The sequence below is a fragment of the Pelodiscus sinensis genome, chromosome 29 (genome assembly GCF_052426305.1).
Source record: "Pelodiscus sinensis isolate ZL-2025 chromosome 29, ASM5242630v1, whole genome shotgun sequence".
NCBI lineage: Eukaryota > Metazoa > Chordata > Testudines > Trionychidae > Pelodiscus > Pelodiscus sinensis.
In genome coordinates this window covers 9,151,418-9,167,527 of record NC_143080.1, presented here as the reverse complement: position 1 = coordinate 9,167,527, position 16,110 = coordinate 9,151,418, and the positions used below count along the sequence as shown (strand labels likewise).

The following is a 16,110-nucleotide window of genomic DNA, read 5'->3' as shown; positions in this document are numbered from 1 at the left end:
CCAACCAGGACTGTTTCCCATAGGCGACAGACATTCAACATCATTCCCGTATAACGTCTGTTTATCAGCCTATCTGAAATAAGTTGGTGGCTACCTAACTACCTCGCCATATGCCGAGCATCACCATCATAGAGATGATGAATACAGCCGGTCCCCAAGTTACGAACGGGTTATGGACCAAACACTTGGCCGTAACTCGAAATGTTCATAAGTTGGACCCCATTGAGTTACATTGCGACTGCGCTGTTCATAAGCGGGGGTCGCGTTCGGAACATGGGGACTGCCTTTACGACCGCTTAATGGGAGGTTTGGTCATAAATGCGAATGGTCGTAAATCGATCATTTGTAACTCGGGGACCGGCTGTAGTTCATAATGAGCCCTGTATTTGACTAATTTCACTTCTGGTCACAAAATAGCCAGGAGAAGATGGCAATTTGCTCTAATCCATTCCTTATTCGACAGCTTTCCGCAGCTCCCCTTGGCTGCAAACAGCAACCCAGAACCAATGGAATCCGTGAAGCTCCGTGGCTGCGGCTCCGGTAAATAAACACACCAGAACGGCCAGTTAGCAGCTTTCTCAAAGTGGTTTCACAGACCACTTTGAGAAACACTGATATAGAGGCAATAAGGGTGTGTCTACACTGTACCTCTAGTTCAAAATAAGCTACGCAATTTGAGCTATGCAAATTGCATCGCTTATTTCAAGTTAATTTCAAAATAGCTTATTTTGTAATTTGGTGCTGTCTACACAGCATCAGATTTCAAAATAATCCACTATTCCGAAATGTCCCTTACTCCTCGTGGAAGGAGGTTTACAGGGACATTGGAATAGCGAGCCCATTATATTTCGAAATAACGGGCACGCTGTTAAGATACGGGATAGCTATAATAGCACCGCATGTAGACGTAGCCTGAGATATTACTCTCTATCCCTTTCTAATGATTCCTAACATTCTGTGTGCTTTTTTGACTGCTGCTGCACATTGAGAGTTTTTTTTCAGAGAGCTATCCACAATGACTCCAAGATTTCTCTCTTCAGTAGTAACAGCTAATTTAGTCCCCATTATTTTACACATGTAGTTGGAATTGTGTTTTCCAAAATCCATTACTTTGCATTTATCAACATTAAAATTCATCAGCCATTTTGTGGACTAGTTACCTCATTTTGTGAGATCCTTTCGAAGCTCTTCACAGGCTGATTTGGACTTAACAGTTTTCAGCCTTTTTGTATCATCTGCAAAATTTGCCATCTCACTCTTTATCCCTTTCACCAGATAATTTATAAATAAGTTGAATGGAATTGGTCCCAGTATAGACCCTTGTGGGATACCACTAGTTACCCCTCTCCATTCTGAAATCGGATCATTTATTTCTACCCTTTTTTCATGTCTTTTAACTAGTTATCAATCCATGAGAGACTTCCCACTTATCCTGTGATACCTTACTACTGTTGATAGGGGATCCAGGGGCATCTGCTGTAAACTTCACCTGGTTAGTCTTTGGGAAAGTCCTGAAGGACAAAAGGGCACTGCAATGTGAGACTAAAGTGAAAATGTCAGTTGCCAAATGTTTGTACAGCTGCCCCCAGTCCCAGGTCCCGGCCGCCCATTCCACCACCTGTCCCCACAACTAATGATGTGGAGGCTCCCAGAGGGTGGGTGGTCGTAAGGCCAGGAGCATTTATAGAAAGCATCCGTCAACATCAGCCAGCGCTCCTCATGCAGAATTGCACTTTGCAGCTGGAGCGGAGGAGGCTATATAAATCATCACTCGATCCGAAGCGAGTCCCAGGACAATAGTTGATGCTGTGCCCTTTTATAGCTCGGCTGCTTTGCTCATGTCCTGGGGGCTCTGAGGAGAGGTAAAAATAGGTTTCCACTCTAAGGAGAGCCTGTGGCAGTATCTCTTTCTGACGAAGATAAGAAAGCATTTCATACCAAAGATGGTTTGGATGCTGGGAGACTCAACCCCATTCCCTGTGGAGTGGAAGAGGCAGATGGAGCCAGCTGTCATTCTGAGGAGTCACTCGCGCTTGGTTTGGGCATAAGACTGTGAGATGAAGCTGGAGAAATTAACCCACATCTCGCACCTTTAGACCCACATCCCGCCCTTCTCTCAGATGTAGCAGCAGAGGAAAAAGGCTTCTTGGGTCTGTGTATCTATGTACCACACAGTTGGAAGCAATGCCCAGTTGTTTGGGGGCCCAGAGGAAAGGAGTTGAGGAGTCTCTTTCCACCTGCCAGTAAAAATGCCACCATAATATGAGTATCTTCATGGCAGTTGCAGCAGAGAGCCTAAGGACCAAAGAGACCATCCCCTCCTGTTTACCAGTCAGGATGCTCAGCGCAAGCCCTTAGTGAAATGATTGCAAATCTGCAGAGTCACATAGATGTAAATGAGTTTGCATAAACTGCTTCCAGCTGCAGTGAGAGACACGCAAGAAAGAGAAATTCAGACAGATGAAGGGGGAGAGGGAGAAAAGGGGACAACACTAGGCTTCTGTGACGTAGTGGGGGTACCTGGCTGGTTTCTATGCTGCTGGCTCTGGGGTAACCCCCACTGGCTGCCGTGGGTACCACGACCCAGCAAAACAGGATGAGTCACTATGCAAAGGAGTAGGGCCAGACACCCCCCATGGAGAGGAACAAAGGAAGGTGGAATGCTGCCCTGGCTGGGGGGCAGGGCTGGAAGGGAGGTTAGTTGGTGGCTGTCTGGGAGCATGGAGGAGACAGCCTAGGGAGAGGAGCTGGAGTTTAGGGGCCCAGTCTCCCCCCAACTCAAGGGGGCCTGAGGCATCCTAGCCCAGCTCTGTGACCAGATTACATCGGTGCTGTGCTGTATCCTGGAGAGGCAATAAACTTCCTCTACTCCACCGGCTGGTGCAGTCTGTTTGTGCCATTTCGGGGTGCAGGAGACGGGGGACCCCCAACGCGCCGTCACAGCTTCTACATTTAATTCTCTTCCCCACCTTTCCTCCCAGCATCAGCATTTCACACTTTCTCTCCCGCACTGCCATTCCATTGCCCCCTACCAATGCACTGCAGAGTAATTCCCCTTCCCCCTCCATTCCTGCCACCCCCTCCCCCAAAGGAATTTCAGTGGGGGTTGAAGCTCCCAGAATTTTGCAGGATGATTCCCCACTGAGACAACTTTTGTGATGTTTATTATGAGTTCTCTGGTATTTGGTATTACTCTTAATGTCCCAGTTTCCAGAATCAGAGTGCTGTCCGAGAAGCTGAGCTTTCTTTGAGAAGTTTCTAGCCTTCAGGGTTGCAAAGAAAAGCTTGAAAATGAGACCGCAAAATGCTTCAGCACTAGGGATCTAAGGGTACATCTACACAGCAGGGCTAAACTCGAAAAAAGCAATGCAGCTTGAGCTATGCAAATCGCGTAGCTGAAGTTGAGATAGCTTATTTCGAATTTGGACATGTCTACACAGCACTTATTTCAAAATAGAGCACTCTTCCTCTGACTTCCCATACGATGAGGTTTACAGAAGTTGGTGAAAGAAGCCTGTTATTTTGAATTTATTTTGAAATAACGGGCTTGCTGTGTAGACGCGCAAAACACTATTTTGGAATAATGGATGTTATTCTGTAATAACACTGCTGTGTAGACGTACTCTTAGGCTATGTCTACACTGCGGCTTTTACCAGCAGAGAGTATGCAAATGAAGTGCTGATTAGCATTTTGTCATGCTTCATTTGCATAATCTATTCAGGCCGGTTTTGTGCAAAAACAAGCAGTGTGGACGTTTCCTATTTGTGCAAAAACCCCTTGTTCTGCAAGCTCCTTATGCCTCTTCAGGAGAGGCATAAGGAGGTTTTGTGCAAAACAGAAGCGGCTGCACTGCTTCTTTTTGCACAAAAACCCCTTGCACAAAAAGAAACAGCAGAAAATATGCTAATGATATTGCAACTTATGCTAATGAGTTCTTCATTAGCATATTTTCTGCCACAAAAACTCACAGTGTAAATGTAGCTTAAGTATCAGCTTATCTTTACGGTAACATGCCAGCTTCCAACCCTGCTCTGAATCAGAGCTCGCTGTGTGGGGAGACCGCCAATACCCTGTAAATTGGACCGGCAGCCAGAGCTAGTGCATACTGGAAGCTGGCTAATACTAATAGCAACATCGGTTCACGGCTGCTGGCCCCTCTCCTGTGAAGCCAGTTGTGCTGCAGGCTCAGCAGTATAAACTTTATGCTTCAGACCCCACAGCATGTGTAAGTGCTAGGATGTTTAGCAGTTACACAGTTACATATTTAACTGTTCTTTTACATTCCTATTCATCACTAAAAGACAAAAATAACCTTAAAATCTCATTGTTTTTAAGACTGTCTCTTGAGTTTTGAGTTTGGCATTATTGCAAATGTAAAATCAATATCAGCATTTGATTTCGTCAGATTGACAGTGTTTGCCCCCAGAAAACTAAATGTGTTCTGTTGTATTCACTATTAATATTTAGGCAATAGGCTAAGGGAACAGGTAAAGCTAAACAAGACAGCTGTGTCTAGACTGGCAAGTTTTCCGCAAAATCATCTGTTTTTGCGGAAAAACTTGTCAGCTGTCTACACTGACGTCTCATGTAAGATCGTCAGTGTTCTTGCGGAAATACTGTGCTGCTCCCATTCGGGCAAAAGCCCTCTTGCGCAAATCATTTGCGCAAGAGGGCCAGTGTAAACAGCACAGTACTGTTTTCCACAAAAAAGCCCCGATCGCGAAAATGGCGATTGGGGCTTTTTTACGGAAAATCGTGCCTAGATTGGCCACGGAAAAAGTGCTTTTCCGTTAAAAGCTTTTCCGTTAAAAGCATTTTCAGAAAATCATGCCAGTGTAGATGTAGCCGACCAGTTATTGGAGAGAGAAAATCCAAGCTGAACCTGTGAACAGTGCCCTGGTGTTTTCTCATTGCTGAGCGCTTGCATCTGCAGCCTTAATAATACTCTTTTAATGCAGTGCTCTTTGTGGGCAACAGAAAAAGAATCTGCCGCTGAAATGCTACCTAAAGAGTCATTCCTGACATGCAAGAAACAATTTTTTAGCACTTCAGCATTGACAGTCCTCCCCACCTCTTCCTAAGGGTTTGTCTACATAGGGAAATTAGTCCAGATTAAGGTGACTCTAATCTGGTCCACACTGGGAATAATTCCAGAACAGCTCTACTAGGATAGCTTCAGGGGGTAGCCGAGTTAGTCTGTACAGGATAAACTTAAAAAACAACAAATAGTCTGGTAGCACTTTATAGACAAACAAAACATGTAGATGGTATCATGAGCTTTCGTGGGCATGGCCCACTTCTTCAGATGACCAGAGTTTTGTTAAACGGCTGGTTATTTGGGTAATTGAAGGATTATTAGATCACCATGAAAACATTGCCAGGTACTCCACTTAAAAGCTGGGGGGAGGGAAGTGTGGACTGCTGGGATCTGCATTTAGATTACTGCTGTTAAACTTCTCATAAATGAGAAAAAGGGGTAAACAATGACTACTTCACAACTGACTGCAAAGAGTTACAAAGGGATCTCACAAAACTGGGTGATTGGGCAACACAAAAGCAGATGGAATTCAGTGTTGATAAGTGCAAATTAATGCACATAAGAAAATATAATTCTAACCATACATATAAAAATGATGGGGTCTAAAATAGCTGTTACCACTCAAGAAAGAGATCTTGGCATCTAGTTCCTTGAAAACATCTGCTCAGTGTGCAGTGGCAGTTTGAAAACTAAAAAGCTAACCAAATATTGGGAATCGTTAGGAAAAGGAATAGATAAGAAGACAAAATATCATATTGCCTGTGTATAAAATCATTGTATGCCCACATCTTGAATGCTGTATGCAGATCTGGTCACCCCCTCTAAAAAAAAGATATATTGGATTCGGAAAAGGTACAGAAAGGGCAACAGAAATGATTAGGGGTAAGGAACAGAGATTAACAAAACTGCGACTTTTCATCTTGGAAAAGAAATGATTAAAGGGTAGGGGGATATGTTGGAGGTCTTGAAAACTGTGAAAGCTATAGAAAAATAGAATAAGGATCTGTTATTCATTTCTTCACTAACATAACACAAGAAGATGACTGTGACGCCCCCACGCCGCCCCGCGGCGTTTGCCCAGAGGGCTCGCTATGGTCCTTGAGTCTCGAGCTCCCTCGGCTAGTCTTTTCCGCGCTTTCGTCTTCGGTTTCCCCCCCGCAACAACGCAGGAGGGGAAGGGGGGCCCGGGCCCGCCCACTCTCACGGGCCCCAGCCCAGGGCCCTAAGGGTTCTGGTCCAAGTGACCCGAACCCGGCTGACGGGGTTCGACCCCTTAACTCGCCAGCCCACCAGTCATCCCTGACTCTGCCCTGGGCTGCTTCCTTCCCCTCGTGCTCCCGAGCTCACCAATTCGCCGCGGTCAGGGGTACCCGCGAGCCTGGGGGTGGTCCGCTGCCTCGGCGTTGCTCCCCTGGCCGGTGTGGGGCTGTGCGGTGGGGTGCGGAGCTGCGCTGCGCTGCTCTGCGCCGCTCTTCACGGCGCTGTCCTCTGCCCGCGGTCTACTGCCCCTCCTTCCCTTGGGGCCGCGGTCCCATTTTAAAGTTGGCGCCTGGGGCGCGGCCCCGGCGTCCTGCGCCGTCCCCGCCCTTCACGCCGGGGCGTCTGTCCGTTGCCGGGGCAACGGGGCCTAGGCTCCGGCGCGCCCGGATGACGTCCTCCGGCGCGTCGGAGGCCAACGCGTTCCTCGCCGCCGCCGAACACCGCGGGCAGCGGCGGGGGGCGCTCCGCCTCCCGCTGTACAGGGCGGCTGGGGCGGGGCTCTCCGCCGTGGGCGGGGCCGCCCCGTCACAATGACCCAATTAAATCTATGGGCAGCAGATGTAAAACTATAACAGGGTTCCAATAAGAACGAAATAAGTTCAAGGAGGATAGGTCCGTCAATGGCTACTAGCCAGACTGAGCAGGGATGATATCCCTAGTTTCTGTTTGCCAGAAGCTAGGAATGGGCGACAGGGGATGGCTCATGATTGCCTCTTCTATTTATTCCTCTTGACATACCTGACATTGGCCAATGTTGGTAGACAGGACACTGGGCTAGAAAGACCTTTGGTCCTACCCAGTATGGCCATTCTGATCCTCTTATATCGAGCTGAAATGTATCTCCCCCTTTTGTAACCCACTAGATTCCACTTCCCTTCCAGAGCTGAGAGACAGCCCACAAGTTCTGACAGGGTTTCTCTATCCCCGGATTTAGTAACTAAGTAAGAATAGACATTAACATTTTAAGGCTAAATAGTGTCCCTTAAGTGACGTGCCATAAGATGTCAGAATATGTTAGAGCTGAGTGGGTCTAATATTTATTTAATTTTCTTGTATATTGAAATTAGATTCAGTGCTCCTGCTAACTTGTCAGCCAAAAAAGCAGAGTTTTCCAGTGCCTTAGTAGCCCTGGGACAGAGATGATATGGTGGGGAGGGTGGAAGGAATTGGTTCCTCCCCCATTTGGTACTTGGTTTGTACCGAGCATGCTCAGTAACACTGCTGAAAGCCGCTGTCCTCAGTTTGCCTCCCCATGCTCTCATTACCCTCCATCACGGCATGCACAGGTCGCCACTCCCCCACCAAAATCTGAAATGACGCCCATTGCGATTTCCCTGCGAAGACAAGTTTGCACTAATTGCAAAAACTCCTCTCTCTGCTGGGCTGTCCCTGTGCTGCTGGGGGAGTGAGGGTTGCAGCCCTGGGGCCTGCCAGTTGGAGGGCAGTGCCAGGGACATGAGACATTTTCAGACTTTAGGAGTCAGTTATGGAAGAGCTTTCAGTGGCCACCAGAGGACACTGCTGCTGCACAGAAAAGGGTCACTCGGCTGCCAATAGTCCTTAGAAAAAGGGTGGACTGGAGTGGGGCTGCATACAAGGGGAAAGAGAGAGACAAGGGAGAAGGAGAGCAGGGATTGGAGAGGAAGAGGAGGGGAGGAAAGGAAAAGAGGGGAAAGGAGAGAAAGAAAAGGGCAAGGTACGGTGAGTAGGGAAAAAAGAAGGAATAGAGAAGGAGGGGAAGAAGAATGAAATAGAGAAGAGGAGGAGGAGGGAGAAGAGGAAGAGAGAGAGGAGGAGGAGGAGAGGGAGGAGGGGAAAGGGGAGGAGAAGAGAAAGAGGAGGAGGAGGGGAAGAGGAGGAGGAAGGAAGGGAAGACAGAAGGGAAGGGAGCGGGAGGAAGAAGGGGGAAGAGGAGGAAGATGAAGGGGGAGGAGAAAAATGGGAAGGGGAAGAAAAGGGGAGAAGAAGGAAAGGGAAAGAGAGGGGAGGGGAGGGGAAGGAGGAAGATGAGGGAAGGGGAAGAAGGAGGAAGGGAAGGAGGAAGATGAGGGGGAGAAGGAAGCTGAAGAGGAGGGAAGGGGAAGACAGAGGAAGAGAGAGGGATGGGAAGAGGAGGAGGAAGATGAAGACGGAAGGGGAGGAAGGCGGAAGGGGAGAGGAAGAGAGAGGGGAAGGTGCAGGAGGAAGATGAAGAGGGTGAGGAAGAGAGGAGGAAGGGGGAGGAGGAAGATAAAGGGAAGGGGGAGAGAGGGGCAGGGGAAGAAGAAGGTAGGAGGAGGGAAGGAGGAAGATGAAGAGGAGGAAGGGGAAGGGGGAAGAGGAGAGAGAGAGAAGGGGAAGGAGGGAGGAGGGAAGAGGAGGAGGAAGATGAAGAGGGAAGGGGAGGAAGGGAAGGAGGAAGATGAGGGGGGAGGGGGAAGGGGAAGAGAGAGGAGGAGGGAAGCGTTAGGGGAAGAGAGAGAGGAAGGTGCAGGAGGAAGATGAAGAGAGGAGGAAGGGGGAGGAGGAAGATAAAGGAAGGGGAAGAGGGGGAGGGGAAGAGAAAAGGAGGAAGGAGGAAGATGAACAGGGGAAGGGGAGAGAGAGAAGGAGAAGTTGGAAGATGAAGGAGGAGGAGGAGGAGGAAGATGAAGGGGAAGGGAGGGGAAGAAGAAGGTGGAAGGAGGAAGGAGGAGATAAACAGGAGGAGGGGAGAGAGGGAGGAGGAGAAGTTGCAGGAGGAAGGAAGAGAGGAGGAGGGGGAGGAGGAAGATAAAGAGAAGGGGAAGGGGAAGAAGAAGGTAGGAGGAGGGGAAGGAGGAAGATGAGAGAAGAGGAGGGGGAGGAGGAAGATAAAGGGAAGGGAAGTGGGGAAGGGGAAGGAGAAGGTAGGAGGAAGGGGAAGGGGTAAGAGAGAGGAGGAGGGAAGGGGAGGGGAAGTTGCAGGAGGAAGATGAAGGGAAGGGGAAGGGGAAGAAGGGGAGGGAGGGGAGGAGGAGGAGGGAAGAGGAGGGGATGGGGAAGGGGGCGATGCGGGAGATGACGGGGCGGAGCCTGGGAGACGCAGACAGGCAGGGCTGGGCAGACCACGCCCCCCGCGCTCCGCCTGCCTGCGCCGCTCAGCCCAGCTTCTGGCGCGGGGAGCGCTCGGCTCTCTCCGTCAGCTCGGGCCTCTCGGGCGCTGCTCGGGTGTTTCCGTCTCCGTTCGGCGCTCTCCCTCCCCGCGCCTGTGGCGCGCTCCGCCCTCGGCTGTTTCCGCCCCCGCTCGGCTATTTCCGGCTCCCCTCGGGTGTTCCCGTCCCCGCTCGGAGGCAGTCGGCGCCTGGCCGGCCTCCTTCCTTCCCTCCCGGGTGCCTGCCCCGGTAACGGTCGCTGCGAGTTTAAATGAGCAGGGGCCGGGCCGCGCCGCGCCGCCGCCAGGACTCGCCCCGCCGCGGGCGCTGAGGGGACAGGATGACGGTGCTGCAGGAGCCCGTGCAGGTACCGAGCCGCAGCCGCCCCGAGGCCCCGGCCTAGCGGGCCCGGCCTCTCCCGAGCCAGCCCGGCCTGGCGGGGCCCCGCGCCGCTGCCCCCCGCCCGCCCGCCCGCAGGGGCCCCTCAGCGCCCGCCTCAGACGTGGGGCCCCGAGGCCCCGCCCCTGGAGCGGGGACCAGGCCCCGCACGGCCCGCACCGCACTGACCCGGCAGCCCCTCCCCCTGCCGGCCCGCCTCCTCCAGACCCCCCCCCCCCGGCCAGGCTCCCCTCGAATCTCCCAGAGGGGCCCGCCACTGGCTGGTCTCCCTCCCCCCACCTCGGCCCTGGTATCCCTGCGCTCTGTCCTGCCGCAGCCCTGGGGGCCGATCGGGACCTCTCGCTTGGGCGAGGGGCTGGACACGATCCCCGCCCCAGCGGCAGAGCCTCATGTGCCTAGCTCGTAAGACAGCCGATGGAGACAGGGAGGGGGGACGAGGGCAGGGGGGACGAGGGGGCAGGGAGGGGGGCACGAGGGCAGGGGGACGAGGGGGCAGGGAGGGGGGCACGAGGACAGGTGGGACGAGGGGGCAGGGAGGGGGGCACGAGGGCAGGTGGGACGAGGGGGCAGGGAGGGGGGCACGAGGGCAGGTGGGACGAGGGGGCAGGGAGGGGGGCACGAGGGCAGGTGGGACGAGGGGGCAGGGAGGGGGGCACGAGGGCAGGTGGGACGAGGGGGCAGGGAGGGGGGCACGAGGGCAGGTGGGACGAGGGGGCAGGGAGGGGGGCACGAGGACAGGTGGGACGAGGGGGCAGGGAGGGGGCACGAGGGCAGGTGGGACGAGGGGGCAGGGAGGGGGGCACGAGGGCAGGTGGGACGAGGGGGCAGGGAGGGGGGCACGAGGACAGGTGGGACGAGGGGGCAGGGAGTGGGCACGAGGGCAGGTGGGACGAGGGGGCAGGGAGGGGGGCAGGTGGGACGAGGGGGCACAAGGGCAGGTGGGACGAGGGGGCAGGGAGGGGGGCACGAGGGCAGGTGGGACGAGGGGGCACGAGGGCAGGTGGGACGAGGGGGCAGGGAGGGGGGCACGAGGGGGCACGAGGGCAGGTGGGACGAGGGGGCAGGGAGGGGGGCAGGGCGAGGGGGCACGAGGGCAGGTGGGACGAGGGGGCAGGGAGGGGGGCACGAGGGCAGGTGGGATGAGGGGGCAGGGAGGGGGGCACGAGGAAACAATGAGTTGATACTAGCCAGCATAATAGTGGCTAGTGCACTTCCAAGAGGGATTCTTCCCATCTCCACTGTTCCAGCCCAACTCCTTATGGAACCCCTCGATTTCTCCTTTCTGGTTTCATTCACTCTCCATGGCTGCTGTTTTTGTATTTAAATACCCACAATGTGCTTGTCACTGTGGATTACACACAAGTGAAGGGCATTCATTGTCCCAAGGAGCATGCAGTCTAAGGCCAGGTCTTCACTTGCTGCTGGATATTGATCTTCTGGTGTTAGATTTAGTGGGTGTAGGTAAGACCCCGTAAATCGAATGCCGAGGGTGGCTCCATGTGGCATTTGTACTCCTGGCTGTTGTGAAGAAGGGAAGCCAACAAGAGCAGAGCTCAGCTTAAGGTAAGCAGACTCCAGTGACATATTTTACATAGCTGGAGTTGCGTACCTTAACCTGGCCTTCCAGGTCTGGTGTAGGCTTGGTCTAAAAGAGACCAAGTCTCGCATGAAAGACCCAAAGGAGGAAATAACTTTAGGTTCTTTTTTTTTCCCCCCTTTTTTAAAGTCTAATTTTTTTTCCAGGATATTTTCCCTTTTTATTTTAGTCTCTTTTCAGAAGTGATACCATCTCAGAAGTTATCCGTTCTCTCTTTCCTATATCAACTTTGCCTTAGCTATCCTATCTATGTTCCCTCCCACTTCAATTTTCCCATGCTATCTCCTCTCCTTTCCCCTCCACCAGACTTCCAATCTTTTTCAGGTTTCTGTCTTTAGAAATAAATTGGGACATAGGGCTTCAAAGGTCTTGCATGCAAAATAAATTTTTTCTTGGTAACTTGTAAACTCTCCCAGCTTCTACACGGCCAAGATGCTTAGCATGCTGGACAGTTTTTCATAATGACTATAGTGAGCACAACAAAAGTATCTAATTTCTCTTGTTTCCTCTTCTCTCTAAAAAGATAGAAGGATGTAGCTCTTTGTGGGATACATCATCTACCCCACTGATTTAGCCTACACAACAAGGTGGAAGCAGTGGTGGCACTATTACTGTAGATGAGTTCATCATCTTTATGCCAAATTCTATAGGTCTGCTCTGAACCACATTAGACAACGCATTGCTGAAAACACTTCTGGCCATCTGATGCCCTTTCTCCAGTAATACTCTCTCAAGTTAGCATCTCGAGCTGGGCAGGTGGTAGCAGCAGTTGGAAATTCTAGCAAAAAGTGGCTAGTGTAGGCTTCAGTATGAAAAGAAAGTAAATGCCCGCTTACATAGATATTGTTTGCTTTCATTCACTAACATTTTTACAAATACATGCAATCAGCATCTTTTCTGCTGTCCTGATTATGGCTAACCAGGTGGGAAATATTTGATATTCTGAAATTTCCTTGGCAAAGATATGGAGTATTTTATTTGAGGTATGTTGTTTGATGTGTAAAATGGACACTTGTAATGTTATCTTCTCTAGCTTGGAAGTTCTGTTGATAACACTGCTTTCATTATCACACAAACCTACGGCTTGTCTACACTAGCAAATTACTGTGCTGTTGCTTTCTCTCTCAGGGGTGTGAAAATACCACTCTCTCCCTCCCAGCACAGCAAATTGCAGCGCTGTAAAGCGCCGGTGTAAACGAGCTCCCAGTACAGGGAGCCCAAGTGTAGACCAAGACCCTAGCTGGCTTCGGTGTTCTTCATGAAATACCAGCTCTCTCTTATTTTGCTCTCCAAAGAAGCTAATGTTAGTGTGACTTCAATGCACAATCATTAGGTCTACTTTTGTAGGACTCATGATATGCTTCTATCTCAACCCCAGTGGGGCAGCAGTAATAGTGGTTGTATTGTAGGCACAGCTTAAGTGACAAGCTTATATGACAAGGTGGCAAAAACATGAGTTCTGTGTAAGTTACAGCCTCCGCCATTGCTTTCATTAGCTGGGTTGCAGTGGTGAGAATTGCAGATCCTAAATGTGCCATTTTCAATGAAGCCTTTGTTTAGGCTTAGTTTCTCTCTTCTCCTTTGATGACCTCATAGAAATCTACCTTGGTCATCTGCAGTCACTTAAAAGTAAACAGCAGTGGTGCAGTGATTCTGGCAGTTGTAACAAATGCAGTAAAACCACAGGATTATGATGCATTCTGACACTAATGTAATAAGCCTATGACATTCAGGCTGTCTTGCTGTATGGATTTAAATGAAGTTGTTGGGTTATGTGTTCAGTGCTTGGCTGGACTCCTGGTACTTTTTCGTTCCCCTGTTATCTGAGCATTCTCCTTGCACATGTTCTGTAAGAGCAGGCATCACTTCTGACTCATCAACATTATAAGTGATGTGCGTATGTGTAAAAACGCATTTTTTCCCATGTACCTTTGTATAGCACATACTGATGGTCATTCAAGAGATCTTTCACTCACCTCATCATCTATCCCTTCACCACCTTGCAAAAGCATTTGGAAAACTTACTTTTACAATCCTGAGGAGCATTGTAGTGGTTTCATTTATATAAATAGCATTTTAAAAGCGTCTAAGATGACAAATGCTTGCCTTGAAAAGCTTCCATTTTAAGGACTAGATCTTGACACCTCTGCTTGCAGTGAGTAAAAGTGGCAGAATCTTGTCCTAATTAGACAATGTATCCTTTGATATCTCCTAATGAAGTCCAAACTTGAAAGATGAATTAATCCAGGTTTCTCAAGCTTCACTGCATTGCAACCCCCTTCTGACAACAAAGTTATTAAAATAACCCAGGAGGTGGGGCTGGAGAGTGGGACAGAATGAGGAAGGAGAAAGGCAGCAGGGCTCAGGCTTGGGTTTGATGATGGGCCATAGCCTGAGCCTCAGCACCCCCAGATCCAGCAAGTCTAATGCTTGTCCTGGTGACCCTATTAAAATGGGTTTGCGACCCACTTTTGGGCTCCTGACCCACTGTTTGAGAGCTGCTGATTATTAAGATATATATTTCATGTGTTAGCCTATAACTAGGGATGTTAAAAATAGTGTAAGAGGTAGGGATGTGGTAGTGTAAACCAGTGTTTCTCAACCTTTTTTAATAAGTACCCCTTTTCCAAAAAAAAAAGTACTCCCAGTACCTACAGTTTTCAGACACGCATTTTTTTTCCTACCATTGCAACACATTTGTTTAAACAATTTAATCGTAGCCGGGCGGGCAATGAAATTTTTGGGTGTAAAAAGTTCAAAAATTATAAAGCTGTAAATTTCAGTTGTGTTGACGTACCCCCCAGACATCTTTCAAGTATCCCTAAAGGGACTCTCGTACCACTGGTTGAGGAAAAAACTGGTATAAACTGTTAACACGTGAACCTGGGCTTATGGGTTAACCTTCACGGTTGCACACAGTTTCCCGTCCCCCTGCGCTGCAGGGGTTCCAGTCAGCTTCCCAGGAGCCGCCTTCCACTCAGCATGTAAACATGCAACTGCTGAAAGTTTCAGCACATTTACCTGAATACACACATTTCAACATCCCTAGTAATAGGGTAATTGTGTAACTGCTGAAAATCTCGGTGGTTACCCGGTTGCCCACACTGCGGGCTCTGCGGCAGTGAAGCCTCCTCCCCGGGAGCAGAACCCACTGCCCTTGCTCATCCGGCTCCCGGGGGAGGAGGCTTCACTGACTGTAACCAACACTGTTAACCAATAAACATTCACTTATTGGTTGAACAGTTAGTCGTTTACACTCAAATATTCCTACCTAGAACAGATGCATTTTAATTTTCATCTCTGAAAATCTTTAGTTTCACTAATACAGCTCTTAACTATTTCCTTGGATGTTTCAGTACCTTGTGTTTTCGTCATATTTGAATAGCTGGTATTGACTGCCATGATCAGGTCTAATGATTAAGGCCTTAAAATTCAGTCTGGTCAATTTCACAGTTATGGGCTTTTAAAAATCAGAAATTTCATTATTTTGAATATTTAAATCTGAAACTTCACAGTGCTGTAATTGTAGGGGTGTTGACCCAAACAGGAGTTGGGGAGGGGTCATGAGGTTACTGTAGGGGTGGGCTGTGGTACTGTTACCCTTACTTCTGCACTGTTGCCATCAGAGCTGGGTCCTTGGTCAGCAGTCACAACTTTCCAGCCTCCCAGCTCTGAAGACAGTGTAAAAGTAAGGGTGGTAATACTGCATCCTCCCTAAAATAACCTTACAACCCCTCCTGCAATTCTCTTTTGAGTCAGGACCTCCAATTCGAGAAACAACTTTCAGAGGGGAGAGACCAAATTTCATGGTCCATGATGCATTTTGCAGGGCTATGAATTTGTTAGGGCCCTACTAATGATGGATGGTTTCCAAGGCCGTATTCATATGGTGTCTGATAACACAATAGACACAGCCATGAACAATTATTGTTAGCTAAGGTTCCCGGACCAGTAAGGCTTTTTCCTTGCTCTCCAAAACCATGCTATGAAACCAGAATTGTCATTTCATTTTAGACTAACCCCAGCCTGAAAATCAGTCTCTAATGATCTTTCTTAAAAGGGAAAAAATTCTTGTCTATACTGGTCATGGAATTAGTAATGTGGACAGGCCCTTCTTGTTGAAAAGTGCAGTGCTTTTGACATTACCTGTTGCACAACAGAGATTTCATTTGTGGGTAAGAAAAGAATGGGAACCAGCTCTTGGGCTTTGTCTACTCAGTGGGAAAGTGTTAAAGTAAACTATTGGTTGGAACACTCTGAATCTGCAGCTACTGTATAATGCCCTGTGTCCGTACAGGTCGGCTGTCTGAAGCATTTAAATGGTGGTGGTGAGATCTCTACCTCTGCTGTGGATGAACAGGTGCCACCTAAAAAAGCTTCTCACTGCAGATGAGAAATCACAGTGTAGTAGTTCAGCCAGTTCTAAATCCAATGGAGTAGCTTTTTTTGGGTAAATATCCAAAAGCAGGAGCTTGCAGCAACAGTTCTGGACCCTGAGGATTGGTTGTCTTTGTATCTCCCAGAATGCACTTACAACTACAGTTGTCAGGTATACTGCAGGAGGAAGCACCAGAATGGTTTTGTCATAGGCACTGCTGCAGTTCGGGCATGCTGAATTGTTGCATTTGTCTTGGTAACAACTGCCTTCATGTGTTCACTGACCGTTATAATTTCCTTGCTTTGTTTCTGAAAGGTGAAATATCGGCAAAATTAATTGCTCACT

At 49.5% G+C, this 16,110-nt stretch overlaps 1 protein-coding gene across 5 annotated transcripts in view; it reads left to right on the top strand.

Moving 5' to 3' along the window:
• Positions 1 to 9,571: 9,571 nt before the first annotated feature.
• The window catches only part of CDC27 (cell division cycle 27), a 57,090-nt gene continuing 50,551 nt past the window's right edge, over positions 9,572 to 16,110 (top strand). For 3 of the 5 annotated variants that reach the window (XM_075911551.2, XM_075911550.2, XM_075911552.2), the window contains exon 1: positions 9,572 to 9,758. In XM_075911551.2, coding sequence (XP_075767666.1) covers positions 9,732 to 9,758 — 27 coding nt within the window. In that variant the 5' untranslated portion in view covers positions 9,572 to 9,731. The remainder of the gene's footprint in view (positions 9,759 to 16,110) is intronic. The other 2 variants (XM_075911554.2, XM_075911553.2) reach the window with 1 other exon arrangement.